At 45.0% G+C, this 18558-nt stretch overlaps 1 protein-coding gene across 1 annotated transcript in view; it reads left to right on the forward strand.

Moving 5' to 3' along the window:
• The window catches only part of SLC23A2 (solute carrier family 23 member 2), a 71856-nt gene that overhangs the window by 32952 nt on the left and 20346 nt on the right, over positions 1-18558 (forward strand). Inside the window, exons 5-7 of the mRNA XM_021688904.2 lie at positions 9247-9335; positions 10370-10440; positions 11382-11563. Coding sequence (XP_021544579.1) covers positions 9247-9335; positions 10370-10440; positions 11382-11563 — 342 coding nt within the window. The remainder of the gene's footprint in view (positions 1-9246; positions 9336-10369; positions 10441-11381; positions 11564-18558) is intronic.

Below are 18558 nucleotides of genomic sequence, written 5' to 3' on the forward strand. Positions count from 1 at the left end.
GCTGAGAAATGGTAGGGACTGGGTCAAGAGCATCCTGCTAACTGGTGCGGCAGCCTATTCTCTAACCAGATTGTCCTGAAGAGGGCGCTGCCCTGTCTCTCACCTCCCTGAGTTCTTGGGGCCTGTACATGATATGTGCTCACTGAGTGTGGGGGTGGCCGCAGAATACCTCCAGCTCTCAGGTCTGGGGCTTGGAACTCTTAACTGTTCATAAAACTTACAGGGGTGGAGGGAAGCAGTAATTAGATTGGGGATGGCAGGGGATTGGGATGTCTCCCGCATTGTTTCCATATATGTATTTGTGGTGTACATGCAGTTTTTTGAACCACTTGAAAGTAAAGCTGTAGATAGCATGCCAGCTCACCCATAAACACTCTCCTAGGACTGAGGGTCCCCTGTGTGACCATTTACCACACCCAAGAGCACTGTCGTTCCACTATACCATCTAAAATGCAGGCTATTTAATTTCTCAGGTTGTCCCTAAAATATCTTCCATATCGCCCTGATCCCAGATGCAGTTCAGGTCATTTGTTTCAGCACATTTGTTTATTGTGTCTCTCTGGTCTCTTATAATAAGCTGTCCTCCCATTTTTCCTCCATAGTGTTGTCTTCCTAAAGCACCCAGGCCAGTTGTCTTGTTGAGCATCCAGTGGTCTGAATTTGTTGGATTGTGTCTTTGAGGTGGTATTTGATTTTTTACACAATCCCCCTTCTGTGTTGTAAACTGGGGGATGGGGCCAGAGGCATGGTTGATTCAGGGTGAACATGTTTGCCAAAATGACCGTGCGGGTGACAGTCATATTCTGTCACATGAAGCAGGCACGTAGTAGCAGGTTGCAGGGTTTTCCCCTAAATAAAAAAAAATGACTATCCATTTAACTCAAATTTTGGGTAGCAGGTTACAGAACTGGGAGCCAATGAGAACTTGAAGGTAATGACCTTGGAGGGAGCTTTGCCTCGGTCCCCTAGCCAGCTGTATTGGGGAGCTTTAGCCTCAGAGCAGGCCTCACTCCTGTTCCGCTGTTTTCCAGTCTTGTGACTTTGGACAAGCTGCCTCGTCTCTCAAAGCCCCCTTCCCTAATCTGTAAAATGGTAATTAATAATGGTGAAATTGTTAGCTTCAAATGAGATAATGCCTGGAACCTGTCCACACCTGCCTGTTTGCTTTCATTATTTTAGTGGGCCTTTTGGAAGGGGAAGGAGGCAGGCTGGTACAGGTAAGGTGGGAGGTGGGGGTGGGGTGCAGTGGGCAAGGGCTAGGCTGTCTTGCTGAGCAGCATGTCCTTGATGCATATAGCAGTTGGTTGAGTGTACTCCTCGGCCACACTACCAGCATCCACTGGCCAGGATGGGCCCCTGAATCTGTCTCAGGCCATCAGAAAATGGTTAGGGCACTTCATCCACTCCCCCTGCGCCCTGGGCACCTGCCACCTCTCCGCTGAGGCTGCCCTAGTTTAGCTCCTTCAACACTGGCTTTTCCAGGTGATTTCCCCTTCAGTTGACATGCTGTTTCTCTGTGAAGATTTCCGATGCTTCCAGAATCTAGGAGACAGGCAGAATCCTCTTAGTACATGTGGGGTTAACAAGTTCAGTTCTCCACAGAAGTGTTTTAGGCTAACAAACTCTTGACTGGAAATAGTTGATACTATCATGCTTCACAAGGAGAAGTTATCAAAATTGTATCCAACTAGCCCTCCTAAATTCCTGCGCTCTGTCTGGACAAAGCCTCGGGCTGTGAGCTGTGGCTTGGGAGGGATGCTAGTTGGCTGCTTCCCACCAAGGAGCTCCAGGACTCTGTAATTGGAAGTGCTGACTGGAGTAGTTCATCTGATTTTGGCATTTGCCTGTGAAACAAGAATAGCATAAACTTGAAGATAAAAGGTCACACTTGCCTTTAGTGAGGAGTTTTTTTAAATCAAATCAATGGATTAGAGATTCAAATGCATAGAATCATATATATATATAGTTACATAAGTATTAGAATGAAACAAGGGTAAATTCCTTTATAACCTAGAAGTAGGGAAAGACTTTTATATTAGGACTCAAGCCCCAGAAACAAAAGGATAATAAATTTGATGACATTAAATATAAAAATTTTTAAACTTTACTTTGTAAAAATATACCATAAAAATGGCAGACTGGAGAAAATATTTGTAATATATCACAGATAAAGTCCAACATCTCTAATATAGAAAGAACTTTTAAAGGTCAAAGTATTTTTTAAGAGATACCAAAAATTATGTAGGCAGAAGAAAAGGCCGAAGACATGAACAGATCACAGAAAAGTCCTTCTCTGTATGTAAGAATAACTCAGTTTATAATAATAACAGAATATAAACTAAAACTACCCTGAGATACCACTTCTCACCTTTGTCAGATTCACAAAAAATAAAAATTTTGATGAGCCACTCTGATGGCAAGACTATAGGAGAACAGGCATTCTTATACATTGCTGTCAGGAGTGAAAATAGTTCAACTCTTATAAAGAGGAATTTTACAATATCTAAAGTACGTATGCATTTACCATTTGATCCAGCAATCCCACTTGTAGAAATTTACTCTGAAGATGGACTCCCACAAGTGCAAAACAAGGCCCAAAAGTTACTTATTGCTATATCATTTGTAATGGCAAAATATTTAACAACTCAAATGCTTGTCTGTAGGAGACTGGCAGCTGTTTGTGCATTGCACAGTATAGTCCCATGCAGCTCTGAGAAAGAATGGGGAAGATCTCTGTGATCTGGTATAGAGTAAGTTCCAGGATATGTAGAAAAAAGTTGTAAAAAAGTGTGAGTGCATGCATGAAGGAGTAAGGGTAAGTTAGGAATTAAGGAAAGTGGTTAACTATAGGGAGTAGCTGGGAATGGGGCGGAGGGGATGGGATGGGAGTGAGACTTTCCTGGTATATCTCTCTATATAGTTTGATTTTTTTTTTTTTTAAGATTTTATTTATTTATTTGTCAGAGAGAGAGAGCACAAGCAGCAGGCAGAGGGAGAAGCAGGCTCCCCACCGAGCAGGGAGCCTGATGTGGGACTTGACCTGGGATCATGACCTGAGCCGAAGGCAGATGCTTAACCAACTGAGCCACCCACGCGCCCCTATATGGTTTGATTTTTAAACTGTACAAATGTTCAGCATACTCAAAACATAAATCTAAATGGATGAAGAAAAGCAAATCCTAAAATTGAATTACAGAAACATGTGAGCCTAACTATATGTCAAATTGCTAACCACAGAGAAAAGAATTCATTCACAGACTTCAGAACACAGTACTTTATATGCCCTGAATGGGATGTATTTTAAGGACAAAATAGAAATCTTAATAGTTTTTTTTTTTTTTTTTAAGAGTGAGTTTATTTATTTGACAGAGAGAGCGCGCACAAGCAGGTGGAGCGGCAGGCAGAGGCAGAGGGAGAGGGAGAAGCAGGCTCCCCGCTAAACAGGGAGCCTGACTCGGGGTTTGATTCCAGGACCCTGAGATCATGACCTGAGCTGAAGGCAGACGCTTAACCAAATGAGCCACCCAGGTGCCCCCAAATCTTAATAGTCTTAATAATTTTAGTAGTCTTGTTAGTAGTGATTTTGGTGTAATTCTGTGCTGTATCATGTTATAGGATAAAGCAAATGAATAGTATGTTGATGATGATGAAAATCAGGGCACTCAGTGTAGGAAAAGGAGAGATACAAGTATGGAAAGAAAGGTAATCCAGGGGTACTGGGCTGAACTACAGGTGTCATTGTGACCCCACGATTCAAAAATGAATCCTAGCTCTGTTCACTAACTAAATGCCACCTCAGTAACGGTGAGCCCACCTGGTGTTCCATCTTGGTTTCTAAATCCAATTCTCCATTAAAATGAACTGGGCTTCCTGGAGTAGTAGTTGACTCCAGGGCTAGGACTGAGGAAAGTGCATGTTGACCCTGGAGCATTTTGTGCCGGAAAGCAAACACCTGCTCAGAGAATAAAGGGGGGGGGGGGGGGGGAAGAGTCATGTCATAAAGAAGGAGAACTTGCTTGAACAGGCTGCTTTGGGCAAGTTTTGGACAGTTTATTAAGAAGAATAGTCATAGAAGTGAATTACAAAACTAAATAAAAAAGGAATTCATGCATCTACAGTGATGTTCAAAAAAGAAAAAGAGGGAGATAAAGTTGAACAAAAAGGCAAGCTCTTCTTTACAAAAGGCCACTAATTAAATGTGGATAGAATGATCAAGTGGAAAAATGTAGTTTTTAAATCTACTATGTAAGAATGTTAATAAGCTAGTGGGAATATAATATTCACGTAGTCTAAGAATCACCCTATAGATAATTTATTAATTACAAAAGGAAAAAGGTCCTTTTTATATGGAGAGTTCCAGCAGTCACTGCCCTAACCGAGCTTTCCCACCTCTTGGGACAACCGGGCAGGCCTCCTTCCTGATGGGATGCTCTAAGAAGTGCACGACACCTGAGCAGTGTTGTTGCCAGAAGTGTTTAGCCTGGGTCTAAACATGACACAAGACAACCAAATGCAATATAGGAACTCTTGATTGGATTTGGGGGAGCAGGAGTAGATATGAGCACTTTTATAAATAATTAAATAAATTTAAATATGGCCTGAATAGTAGATAACGTTAAATTAATGTCATCCTTGGGTATGATATGGGAGAGTGATGATGTAGGAGGGGGTGTTTATTCTTAGGAGATTCAGGCTACTTTCCAGATAGTTCAGCTGATAGAACATACATATGGGAAACAATCGGAAAATGTTACCAATTAAGAGTTTCCTTTGACAAACTGTGTTTTGCTTTTCCTTAAGGGAATTAGGATACACATTCCTGATGGCAGATTCAATTTTAAAACTATAGCTCCTTGAAATGAAATCTGTTCTATGTTTCTTAGAGATTATTTTAAAATTGTGCTGCCATTTAGACTCAAGTATATATTTATTTGACAGCGAAAAGTTTTGCATGAACTGAATTGTTTTCTTGGTAGATCGAGGAAGCCAGGCACACAGTGCACTTTCTGTGTTGACGAACTGTTTGTTTTACTCATTTTCATTAAATGATTCAGTTCTGGGGAGATAACATTTCCTACCTTCAGGTGCTGCTTGTAGGAGCCCACCCACCCTTTTAAACTTTTTAAAGACATTTCTCCCAATGATACCAGGGAGGATTGCTAGCCCCCGGGACCTGGGGGAGTTGTCTGGTTTTGTCTGGAAAATTCATGCACATTTGACTCTGTGTCCTCTCTACCCAGTGCTTTTAATCTTTACCCCCGACCCCCCAAAAAAAGTCCTTTCCCTGATTTGCAGTTAAAATCAACATGGCAGAAAGACTTCTTATTTCTAGTCTAATAAAATTCTTCTTGAAGAATAGCATTTGTAAATAGTGCCTTTAATTCATTCATTAATTGCTAAGTGGAAGTTGGTGCCGGGGACACAGTGGTGATGGGTGAACGGCCCAGCGTCCGGCAGGGCAGTTCTGGCCCCGTGGGGTAAGGGGCAGGTCCACATGCCGGGAGCTGGGCACAGATGGCTCAGGTGCTGCCAAGGGAGCCCGTAGAGGCCGAGGTGCGCGCGCAGACCTGCCCTGGGCTGGCCGGTCACTGGAGCCGACGCGGCAGCATGAGCAGCAGAGACTCACCGACCACGGAGTCAGGCCACAGCCTGTTGGAGTGCCTGCAGAGGATGTTTTGGGGTTAAGGTCACCTTCCCCAGTTCCCCCAAAGTGGTCCTTTCTGAGCAGGATTGCCCTTGCCTCCTGACCCAGGGTGGGGCGTTTGCCCTTGGGCCACCCTGACCTTCACTACATTGGCCCCCACCCACAGTCAGGTCCCTGCTGTTCTCGGAGGATTCCTGGGGCTGCTGTGTGGCTCCGGTTTGTGCCTGTTCTTCTCTCTGCCTGGACTCTTCTTCGTAGCCCCTCCCATGTGCGGTGAAGTGCTTCTGGCCCTTTAGGTCGGGGACTGCTCCTACAGACGTCCCCGGCTTCATGTGTGGCCCTGACTAGCTGTGTCCTTCACATGGCAGAAACTCCACGGCAGCCTGGGGGTCGTTTTTTCCGTTGTCGTAAAAGGGTAAATCCTTTCATTGGCACGGGGGTAGTCTGTCTTTGTGGTGCCTGGTGCCTCAGCTTCACCCAGAAATGATTGTTCGAAATGCAGATTGGAGGCCTTATCCGAGACTCTGATGAACCAGGTCTGGGTGAGATGCAGCACCCCCGGGATCCTAAAGCACCTTCCTGGCAACTTGTAGGGTGACTTGCAGAAATCATGGCCAGAAAGTCCTGAGTTGTAGGGGAACACGTTTTGAATCTGAAGAAGGAGATCCTGGAGTGTTTCCTGGAGGAGGTGGTATTTTCTCTGTGCCTTAAATGAAGAATAAAAATTGAACATTGGCAGTGAGTTGATGCCTGAGAAGAGCAAAGGCTCAGAGGCAAGAAGCTGGAGTGCAGGTCTGTGAAGGGGCTGGTGAGGAGGAGCCTGGGACCCAGGGCTCTGGTCTCCTGGGTTTGGAGGAGGAAATGGGATGCCTCCAGCAGAGTTTTAAAGAAACTCTGGGCTTAGGTTAGATTTTTCTCCATCCTGAGGCTAGAGCCCGACATGGGAATGTGTCACCATAAAGGTGCCTGTCTGCTCAGATTTCTTCCTCCTAACATCTAGTGACACTATGAACCTTAAAAACTTATTTGCAAAAAACCCACCACCTCTTCCCATGTTTCAAGATAATTTCCCTATACCCTGGGACGGCAAACTTTTTCTGTAAAGGGACAAGCAGTAAACATTTTGGGCTCTGTGGTCTCTGTTGTGACTACTAGACTCCACCATTGTAGCCCCAAAGCCACTGCAGACAGCGGGCAAATAAATGGGAGTGGCTATTTCCCGGTAAAACCTTCCTCACAAAGACGAGTTGTTTGCCAGATTGGGTTCACGGGCCAGTTTGCCAGCCGTGGTGTAAAGAAAGGCAGTTTGATTCGTTTCTTCCAGCCGTCAGGACAAAGTAAAAGAGCAGGCAGTCCTGCCTGCGTGGGGAGCCCAGGGACCCAAGGTGGTGATGGGTGTGTGACCGAAGTGCAGAGATGAGCCCTGTGCAGACAGACGATCGCTGTCTGCTGGGGAAGGGCTTCAGAAAGCCCCTTCAGCAGCTGAGAATATCTAGTGCTTTATCCTCCTCCATCTTTTTCTCAGAAAATTGGCTTTGTATTTAGGGAAGTTCTTGTTTGATGAAATAATATGCTCTTGTCACAGCTTTCCCTAACAATCTTTTTGTTAAGCTGCTGATTGTCGCTGCCAGTGTGGAGACCACCCTTAACTGCTGGGGCGCTTCTGCTGCTGACTCCCCAGCGGCTGCCGTCCTCCCGCTGGTGCTGCGTGGGGCGGGCATTGTATGTGGGCTGAACCGTGAACGTGTGAGCATCCTGGGAGCCTGGGGCAGCACATGTGGGGATTTTCTATTACCCCCCACTTTCCAAAAGAATGCAGGGTCCTGGTTGCTCGAAATGAGGGAGCTTCTTTGCAGCTGTGTTCTCAGGACCTTTGGTCATGTTTAAGCCATAAAATGTTTGTCCTGACAGGTGTCCAGGTGATGGTCAGGTCCAGACGAGGTCAGGAATAGTTCATGTCCCCGGGAGTGGAACCCAGAGCCAGTCTTCACTTTCCTATCCAGCGAGTTGACCAGTGCAGTGCAGTGTCGATTGCACTATTCCTAGGACAGGTCTCTAAATGCAGTCCACATTAAGTGGCCCGGGGATATGTTGCTGGAAATCTGAAACGATAGTAAAGCCGATGTTATTTGGGCCATTTGAGATGGCATCCATTCTTGATTAGATGTTGACCTCCCTTTGCCCTTTTAGGGCATTTCTGAAAAGTTATCAAATCAAACCGTGTTTTCCTTTAATATACATTCCTGCTTCAGGTGACCTTCACTCCCACTTTTGATGGTACTGTGCTCTGGGCCCCTCCAACAGGTAATTATAGATGGATGGTTGGTGGAGGGCGTGCCCATGTGAGTGACGGCCAGCAGCGCATCTGGTCTGTACCGTGCAGCCCACCTCTATACCCTAGAGCTAGCATCCTGCCTACTCTCAATTGATTTCATTGCATGATTAAAACAGGCAGGAGAACAAGAGAATCTTGAGGCCCATGTCTGGCGCAGAGAGGTGTGTGCCGGCTCTGGGCTTGTAACGTGGCTCCGTACCCTTCAGCCAGAGCCACCTTCTCTCAGCCCATTTCCTGTTCCAGTCGGGGCAGGACGTGCTGTCAAGAGCGCGGAGAGGCACGTGCCGGGTGCCCGTCCGCTGGCCAGGACACTGATACAAGGCTGCTGGGGAGTATTTCAGAAGGATCTGGACATCTGGGAGTTCCCTGCCTTGCCAACAGAAGGAGTCATTTTTATATTCCACCCTGAAAATGTTAAAAATAGCAGTCAAGTTCTTAAGTTAGCCTGTAAAGCTACCTTCATACAACTGTAGCTGAAGTGCTGTACACATTCAAAAATCTTTTCAATTTCAGTAGCTCAGGTGTTCAAAAAGTCAACATAGAGTATCTAAAATGTAATTGAATGGTGGCGTTTGAGGACTGTAGGCAGGAGATTAAACAGGGTCCACATGCTTTCTGGGTTCTTTAAAAATAAGGTTTAGAACGCTCTCTGAGTATTCTCTATGATTAAGCAGTGTATTATATATGCTGTTGATTTGTAACTTACAGTTTTCTTTTCCTCAATAACTCTAGATCACTAACATGATTATGGCGCTTATCCTCTAGGATTTAGGACAGTTTTTGATTTACAAAATGGAATGATAGGGGGAGATAGATATTTTTTTTCCTTTGATAACCAATAAGGATGTGAAATGGAGGAGGAGGAGGGTGGTAAATTGGAAGACACACTGGTGTTTAAGAAGGAGCTCACAAGCTCAGCAGGAAAGCGAGACTCCTGAACGCCCGACATCCCCCACCCCCGAGGGGAAAGGTGGTGATGGCAGGGCCTGGTGTTGGGGTGTGGGCGCTGACCACAGGGCAACCACAGAACTCCCCTGGGCCCCATGCAGGGCTGTGTGTGGGGAGCAGCAGGAGGGGAGGACAGAGAAGCCGGCGGCCCTCGCCGCATGTGGAGGAGATCTGTGTGGACCGGGGCTCTTTCTCCTGAGCGTGCCTGCATTTACTCATGTGCTGTGTGTCTATGGAAAAGACTGTTAAGCTGTCAAATCGTGAACTACCTCGGTAGTTCCTGATGCCGTGATCATGGTTTTGGTCTCGTTTCTTTTAGGTTACCCCTGTTTCAGGCCAGTGCTTTTGCATTTCTGGCCCCTGCTCGAGCCATCCTGTCTTTAGATAAATGGAAATGTAACACCACAGGTAACTGCAGTTATTTCCACGTACGTCATTGGGGTCCCTTAGCGCAGGTGATAGAAGGGAGGCCTGGATGTGCTGCCCACGGCAACCTTAAATCCTTTCTGGAATCGGGCACAGAACACACAAACCAACAAACTGCTTAGAACACTCCAGTCTGTGGATCGTGTTTCTGTCTCTCTCTCTCTCCCCACTCGTTCCTCCCTAACCCCAGAGCAAGTAAGGACCAGAAAGGACCTCATTTCTCTATGCTAATGAAATTGATAAATACGGGAATGGACTAGAACAACATTTGTGCTATTTTTCTGCCTCTTTCTTTCAGTGGATTTTATGAACCACCAGTAATCACTCTCTTTGCTGCATCAGCATCCCTTCTCTGAACCATCTCTGCTTTTGAAGGATCTGGCTGCTTTGGTTTTCTGCAAATGACTTTTACTCCCCCTCCCCCCCCCAACCCCCGCCCATTTAGTGATCACAGAGATCCTTAAATAACCCGATAAGGTCAGGAAAAAATCAGATAGGGGGTTTGAGAAAATCAGATAGACCTGTTGTACTCTCAAAATACTATTACACTTTTTGGTTCTAGGAGCAAAGTTTTCCAACCTTCGTTTCCTTCCTTGCTCCTAGGAGTTAGTTTGTGACCACTGATTTGATTTAGGAACTGGAAAAGGCCCTCTGTTTTCTCTAGGTTTTAAAAACCTCAATCAGCAACCTTGCTCTCAAGCATTTCAGTTAGCTTAGCTGCTTGCAAAGGTTGGTCTTTGTGTGAGTCTGGCACTAGCAATGTGCATCCCCAGTTCAGTCAGCTTTTGACACACTGGGAGCTCTCAGTCGATGAATAAATTTGGTTACATTAGCGTTGGGGACTCCACCTTTCAGTATGGTAAGCCATACTGTTGTAACTTGAATTTTAGGGATGGGTATTTTATACAAATATACTTAAAATAGGGAAGAAATTTCTCCTTACAAAGAGTAAAATGAATATATCCTGTGAAACATCAGTGTCACTCCAAAAAAATTTTTCTGTTTTTGTTTTCAAGATGTTTCAGTGTCCAATGGAACCACAGAGCTGCTACACACAGAGCACATCTGGTACCCCCGGATACGTGAGGTAAAAGATGAGCATTGTCTGCTTGGGACTTCTTTGTGTTTCTTCCCTGCTTCACTGTTGGCTGTGCCCAAGAAATTGTATTTACTTGAGCTAAGCCCTCCTTTTCCTTTTCAACTTCTGACATGTTTATTTCTGTTGTGAAACTAAACTTAGATTGACATCACCATAAGTAAAGCATGCAGAAATGCTTTGTGCAACCAGACAGTGTTGTTTCTTGCCCTTCATCTCCCCCCCCGCCCCCCCCAGGCATAGACCAGACTTACACCCTCCAGCATAACTGGCCCATTACCAGCTCCCTCGTAAGGAGCGACAGAGTCTGGCCTATGGGCAGCAGAACTCTTCATTCCTGCCTGCATTTGCCCATGTGTGTGGGAAGAATTAAAGCTACTTGTCTGCTCTGGTGCACTTGAACAGAACAGGGCACTGGAGTCCTCAGCCGTGAAGAATGGCTGCCCGTTTATCCAGATCTTCCCGGACCTGGAAGATCTTTCACCATTAGTTCAGAATGGGCGCAGATACAGCCGTTCACCACAGTAGAAGCGTTCCTTTAGAATTTGTGTCAATAGCACTTCCTTCTAAATGTCCCTCAGGGACTCACTCTAGAATCTGTGCTGGAGCGTTCCTCTGAGGCTGGCTTTGAATGTCCTGTGTCTTGAGCGGGAATGATAAATCTCTCCCTTACCTGTGGGGAGGCAGGTTGGCTGTGCATCCGTCAGTGCCCATTTCTCTAACACTCCTATGTCAACCATGTCGTTCATAGGTTGGCTAGACACCCCACTCACCCGCTGGTTTCTTTTGAGGCCTCGGGAATTTTCCAGCTGTGTCATGCCTGTTAGGTAGTAATTCGTTGCTTGGCAGAACTGTCCGGGTGGTTGCGGGTGACATTTGGAGTCTACGATCTACTAAGCTCACTCTCCTGTCTGTGCCCTCTCTTGCTCCAGATCCAGGGTGCCATCATCATGTCCTCACTGATAGAAGTGGTCATCGGCCTCCTCGGCCTGCCCGGGGCTCTGCTGAAATACATCGGGCCCCTGACCATTACGCCCACGGTGGCCCTCATCGGGCTGTCTGGCTTCCAGGCGGCAGGAGAGAGAGCGGGGAAGCACTGGGGCATCGCCATGCTGTGAGTGCTCTAGACCACTTAGCATGCACCTTCCCTTCCCACACCTAGGGGCAGCCTCGTGGCGTATTTTGAGCATTTACACAGACCTTAGGAGATAGGTTTTTTGTTTTGTTTTAAGTAAGAATAATCTGACAGTTTAAACTTGACTTGTTTCTTGCCAGAAAGTTATTGAAGGGTTTAAGACCCAGAGGTTGGGAAGTGACATGCAGTCAAGGTATTCCAAAGACCTGTTTGGCAGTGATGTGTAGAGGGAGGGTTGTAAGGTTTCATGCTTTAGGAAGGGGGTGTAAGATGGTGATGCATTAGTTTTTAACTTCTGAGGTGATGCCAAGTCTCTTGCACATGAGTGGAGATACCAAGAAGCCAATCCTTTAGATGAGAATCAAAGAAACCTTCCAGGTTGGCAGGAGACAGGACGCTGCAGGAGGGTGTGTTGGCATTGAAGGAGACCTGACTCCCCAGGCTCCTGTCAACACCTGCAGGGAGGCCGTGGCCCCTGCCGGAGTCCTGCCAGTCATGGCTGGTCCTTCCGCGTGGAAGTGCAAGTCAGTTAAAGATGTCATTTACCCCTCGATGTGTTGTCAATAAAGACATCCGGGACTTTGATAATATTATAAGATTGATTATTAGAGCCATAGAACTCTGTATACCACAAATAGAACCCGCATTCGTTTTGTGTGCCTGGGGAGCACATGTAAGAGTTGATATTGACATAGGGAAATGGTGCAAAACCTGGAATTTTGCCAACCAGTGAAATTTCTAAAATAAATAATAGAAGGCAATTCCCAGTTGTTTTTGTCTTATGAAGTCTTCTGTCATTATTAAACAGCATGTGGCACTTCTTGAGCCTCTGCATTAGTAGTGCTTTACCAAACACTCGTATACATCATAAGTTAAGGTAAGTACCAGTGTTATCCCCATTTAACAGCAAAAGAAGCAGAGGAACAAGATGCAAAGTTTGTTGCCTAGGCTCGCACAGCTAGTAAATGGCTGGGATGGTTTTCAGAACCCAAATAGTCTGACCAGAATTTACCCTGTAACACTTAATCCTGCCTCTCTGTGTTGGAATCAGTAAAGCACATCCTTGCGAAATTATAATCCATCTGTCCTTACAAATTAAGGTATGTGAAAATGTCCAGGATTGTTCTTAATTTTCTCATTTCACTGAAGGTTGGTCAGTATTGCCCACACCAGCATGGGTGTGGAGAAGGGCACGGAAGAATGTTCAGTGAAATGCAGTAAGTTCCAAGAAGGAGAAGATGTAATTACCATCATACAGTAAAATTAAAAACCAACAGCGAGAGGGTGAGCAAAACCCCCAGACCGCTTAAAAGCTGGAAAGCACTGTTATAAATCACTCCTAGTCAGAGGGGAAATTGAAACTTCACAATTACTGATAATTTAGAAGATGATGGTGAGAACCGACCAGTCCCATAGAGTAGTCAGAATTGTTCTTAAAAAAACGCACCATCTTGGGGCACCTGGGTGGCTCCTTCGGTTAAGTCTGCTCATCCATCTCCCTCTGCTCTCCCTTCACCACTCTCTCACTCTCTCAAATAAATTAAAAAATCTTTTTAAAAAACCCGCACAATCTTAAAGGCAAAGTACATGAAGAGCTTATCTCTAGAAACTAGAAAAATAGGACAAAAATGAGCCTAATGGAGGCAGGGGACCAAAAATTAATACCGATACAAAAATGGGGAAGAAATAGAAGTGAAAAATCCCAACATTGGTTCTTTGGAAAATAACATGTGGACACACTTCTGGCAAGGCTAACTGAGCAGAGAAGGGAGTGAATGCACAAATGGAGGATAAAGCCTTAGGTCCAGGGAGGAAGAGTTCTAGCTATGCTCCCTGTCCCCACCTTTAAAAACAACAACAGCAAATCAATAAAATGGGTGGTTTCCAGAAAAGCATAAAAACCAAAACAGACTTCTCCTCACGCTGATCGCTAAATGTCGGGGTTCCTCAGAACATGGTTCTGGGCCGCCTCCCTGCCAAATGCTTTTTCCCTGGGGGACCCTGTCTAGGACGACCCCAGCAAGCCTCTGTTATGCTGGTGACTTCCATAGAAGCCTGCAGCCCAGACCTCTGGACACCAGACTTAAACTCCAAGCCCCGGCCTGCACCCTCCAGGTGTTGTGACACAGGACACCTCAAACTTCAGGGGGAGAAAGTGTCAAGCTTTTTTTTTTTTTTTTTACTTTTACTAAAGATTTTATTTATTTTTTTGAGACAGAGAGAATGAGAGAGAGAGAGCACATGAGAGGGGGGAGGGTCAGAGGCAGAAGCAGGCTCCCTGCCGAGCAGGGAGCCCGATGCGGGACTCGATCCCGGGACTCCAGGATCATGACCTGAGCCGAAGGCAGTCGCTTAACCAACTGAGCCACCCAGGCGCCCGAAAGTGTCAAGCTTTTGACTCCCTCCCTCCCCAAACCAGTACCCCCTCCTGCCATCTTGCTCTCAGCCAGGGCCACGACACACACCCAGCTGATGAAGCCAGAAGCCCTGCAGTTGTCCCTGATCCTTTGCTTTCTCTCTTTCCCCACGTGCACACCATCTTTCTGCCTCACCTCCAGGGCCAATCCCACCACTCGACAGTCCTCACCCTTGGTCATTGCTTCCAAACTGGTCTTCAGCTTCTCTCCTGCTCCCTTCCTGCCCTGTGAAGTGCTTGGCCACTCTCTGCTCCGTTCTCCTCCTTTTGAAACTCTAATTGGACACAAGCTAGAATTTCAGAAGCTTTATAGGTCTTTTTGTTGTCTGTGTCTGAAACCTCCCTCACTGTTCCTCGTTCTATTTACATCTTGCGCCTGGGCACTTGGGGCCTTTTCACTCCAGAATCTCAGGTGTTTGGGGGGTGGGGTGGTAAATGATCTTGAATTATTTCATGGATGCCTTCCTCCCCTCCGTTCCTGCTTGTCCCTTTCTGGAACTTTTAGAATGTTGGACCTCCCAAACCCTTCCTCTGCTTTCCATTTCTTCATTTTTTTCCTCTATTCATGAGAAAATTCCTCGGTTGTATCTGTGCATCCACTGTCAAGCTTTTCCTTTCTGCTCTCATGTTTTTTAGTTTCCAGCCAGCTTCTTTTGTACGTGGGATGCCAGCTCTGCAAGGCCTCCGCTCAGCGCTGGTCCGCATGGCACCTCCAGCGCCTGGCCCACCACCTGTCACAGAGCAGGTGTTGAGTAAGCACCTCGTAATAAGAAAGGGGAGGACTGGGGCTTGTGAGTACACCCCTGACCACAGAAGAGGCAAGAATGCTGTCAAAGGATTTTATCCCTAAAAAACTTTCTGGGCTCCAGTGGTTAGTATATTATATTTCAAGGAAGGGCAAATTCCTATACTGGTTAAGTGGTTCTGCCACTTTGAGAAACCAGGGAAACTTCCCAGCCAGTTTTATCTAAATGGCAGATTCTGACAGAGCTAATACCAAAGGGACGGCCTGGATCAACATTTTCTTTCCTCCCTAGAGTTGGTGTCAAGCCCCAAGTTTAGTTCAGATATGTTTAGGTAGTAGCGTGCTAAAGCTCAGCATCTTTCTGTACTTTAAGTCTCCTTGTGATCTTTTAAAATGCTAGTGTGCAGAAGACTCTTTTCAGAAAAAGGCCTTAGTGTCCAGCTCTGCACACACAATTTATTTTTTTTAGTGCAATCTAGTAACATATCTTGGAAGAATGTTCTTTGGAACATGGCTTGGGAAAATGATGCTATAGGTAATAATAAAAAAGCCAACACATTATGTGTGTCATTTTAGGAGCTCAAGGATGATTAAATACTAGAAAAAAATTTTTTTTAAGATTTTATTTATTTGTCAGAGAGCGAGAGCACAAGCAGGGGGAGCAACAGGCAGAGGGAGAAGCAGGCTTCCCGCCGAGCAGGAAGCCCGATGGCAGGGCTCCATCCCAGGACCCCGGGATCGTGACCTGAGCCGAAGGCAGACGCTTAACGACTGAGCCACCCAGCTGTCCCTAGAAAATTAATAAAATTCATTATAGGCCCATGGTGGATTTAATAATAAAAAACCATGGTGACAATCAAATTCAGTCTGTATCTCTGCTGCCAACTGTTAGCAGTATGGGGATAGAAGGATCTTTCATGAATAAGATTTTTAAGTGCCTCATTCTTTAATGGTGAAAGACTTAAATATTAGGCCTGCCTGCTGAAATCAGAAACCAAGATAAGCATGTTTATTATTACCGGTATCATTTAAGGTTGTTCTGGATGTGTTAATCAGTGAATAAGAAAATAAAGTAATATGGGTCATTCCCAGAGAACTCAGAGAGAAGGGAATGGTGACTTGCTCTTACAAGAATTAAACCACATTTCCGAACTTAATAAAAATACTGTAGCCCTGGAAGGATAGACATTAGTAGAGCAGAATAGGAGGGATAGAAACAGAACCAAGAAGAAATTAATATTTAGTGTATGATGGCAGTCATATTGGAAATCATTGGGGAATAGAAGAATTATGTGAGAAAAATTAGATAATTATTTGGAAAAAATTTAGATTCCTGGTTTATATCAAATTACATTTCAGTTGAATTAAAGACTTAAGTATAGAAGGTAAAACAGTAAATGTGCCAGAAGAAAATGTACATAAATATTTGATCATGGGACGGGGAAGTTTTTTTTTTAAGATTATTTATTTTTGCAAGAGAGAGAGCAGAGGGAGAAGCAGACTTCCCGCCGAGCAGGAAGCCTGATGCGGGACTCCATCCCAGGACCCTGGGATCGTGACCTGAGCTGAAGGCAGACATTTAACCCACTGAGCCGCCCAGGGGAAGGTCCTTCTTAAAGCAGATATTGAAAAGAGAAAGATTGATAGATTTTACTACCGATGCATTTAAAACTTCTATCAAAACCCACTGAAACTAAATTATAAATGAATCTGGGATGTATTTACAACAAATTCCATTAAAAAGGCTAATATCCTTAATTTATAGTTTCACTAACTAAAGGAGAGAGTCTTGGTGGAATAATGAATGAAGGATATCATATGAGCAGCCATTTAACCAAATAAAGGGAGTGAAAATAACTAATTAGTGTGTAAAAAGAGTTACCCTACCTAGTTACCATAATGCTGCACAGGGATTTTTTTTTTAAGATTTATTTTAGAGAGAGAGAGAGAATCACAAAGCAGACTCCCCGCTGAGTGTGGAGCCCGACATGTGGCTCGATCCCAGGACCCTGAGATCATGACCTGAGCCAAAATCAAGAGTCAGCCGCTTAACTGATGGAGCCACCCAGGCGCCTCTTCACAGGGATTTTATTAGCAGTGGGGCTAGTGGTGGTGGATCGGACTGTACCGACATGGGTTCCTAAGTCAACCAAGAGAGGCACAGTTAGGGGCAGGTTCTCAGGGGAGAGGATGAATGGGTGACATTTCCAACTCCAAGCATAGGTCCTAGATGGGACCCGTTTTTCGTGAAAAAACATTATTTTGATTACTTTTGTACAATTCTCAAACCTATTCAAAGAATAGTGAACCCCCATGTACCATCACCACATACTCAAAGTCTCTTTTCATCTCTGTCCCCAAAATATATTAAAATTACAGTCATTTGAAGTTTAACAGTAATTAAACAGGGAAATCTAAAGTATAGTTCCTCCCACTCACTGCCACCCTTCAAAAAAAAAAGTCTTAGTTAACTAGTGAAAAGTTAGTATTTGCCCTGTATACATAAATATGAACACAGTGACGTATGTAGCTTTACCAGGATTGTCTGCTTTTCACCCTAACAGTTTGTTTGGGCTCTTCTCTCTAAGACCGTGTGTTTAGATCTACTCCATTCTTTGTAAAATTGCACAATGCTAAATAGTATGAAATAGTGTAGAATTTATGAAACCATTCCCCAGTTGATGCTCATGCTTGTTGTTTAAAATATTTGCTCTTGTGAGCAATGCTGAAATACATACTCTTAAGTGTAGTGTAAGGAATGAATGTTAAAATAAATGACAATAGTTTTTTAAATTGATGAAATTGGTAGAGATTTAAAAGTGTAAGACTATGGGGCGCCTGCATAGCTCAGTCGGTTAAGCCTCTGACTCCTGATTTCGGCTCAGGCCATGATCTCAGGGTCCTGGGATCCAGCCCCGTTGGACTCCCTGCTCAGTGGGGACCCTCTCCCTCTGCCCCTCCCCCTGCTCACTCTCGCTCTCTGTGTCTCTCTCTCTTCAAATAAATCTTTAAAAAGTATAAAACTGTATTGCAGTGAGTAGCAAGTGGATGTTTTTGGTCTCTGGGTGGGATTGTAAACTCATCCAACTTTTATATATTTGGCAGTTTGTATCAGAAGCTTTTTAATAAGAAAAAAAAAAAACTTTATAAGGCATTTACTATTTGGCAGATCCATTCTAGTCCTGGGAACCTGCTGTAAGGAGATGTGTAGACAGGTGCCAGGGAGGGCTGATCTGTCACAGTTGTTTATGCCCCCAGTGTCACACCGTATGGAAACTGTGTGACAAGATGTGGTATGTCCATAAGGTGGAATGCTCAGTAGCCAGCCACGAAGGTGCTGTTGCTGAGTTCCATCTGTAGAGGTTGTGGCATTAATAGGGGCTACAGGCTAGTTGGGAAATACACTGTGAGGTCTGATCCCATTTTGGGTCAGATGATGACCTGTTTGTGCTCCAAGGGCAAGGGTAACCTCAGGCAGTCCCGTGTCCCTCTCTAACCCCGGTGCCCTGGACCCGGTGACACCCTGTAAGTATCCAGGGAATGGAAGCTGTTCAGAATTTATAGGCCAGAATGTTACATTCTGGTTGTTGTTGTTGTTGTTGTTGTTCTGGTTGTTACCCAGCTGGGATGATAAGTGATCTTCAGGATTTTGTCTTTTTGCTTATCTGCCTTTTATAATTTTCCTATATTTTAGTGTGCATTGCATTGCTTGCATATTTGTAAGGTAGAAGGCCAGCAAGCCAGTGGTTGGACAGAACCCTGGCCTGAGGACCTGGAGCTGGCTCATCTTTTCCCCTTCTCTGCTTGGCCTAG

Source organism: Neomonachus schauinslandi, chromosome 10 (assembly GCF_002201575.2).
Source record: "Neomonachus schauinslandi chromosome 10, ASM220157v2, whole genome shotgun sequence".
Lineage (NCBI taxonomy): Eukaryota > Metazoa > Chordata > Mammalia > Carnivora > Phocidae > Neomonachus > Neomonachus schauinslandi.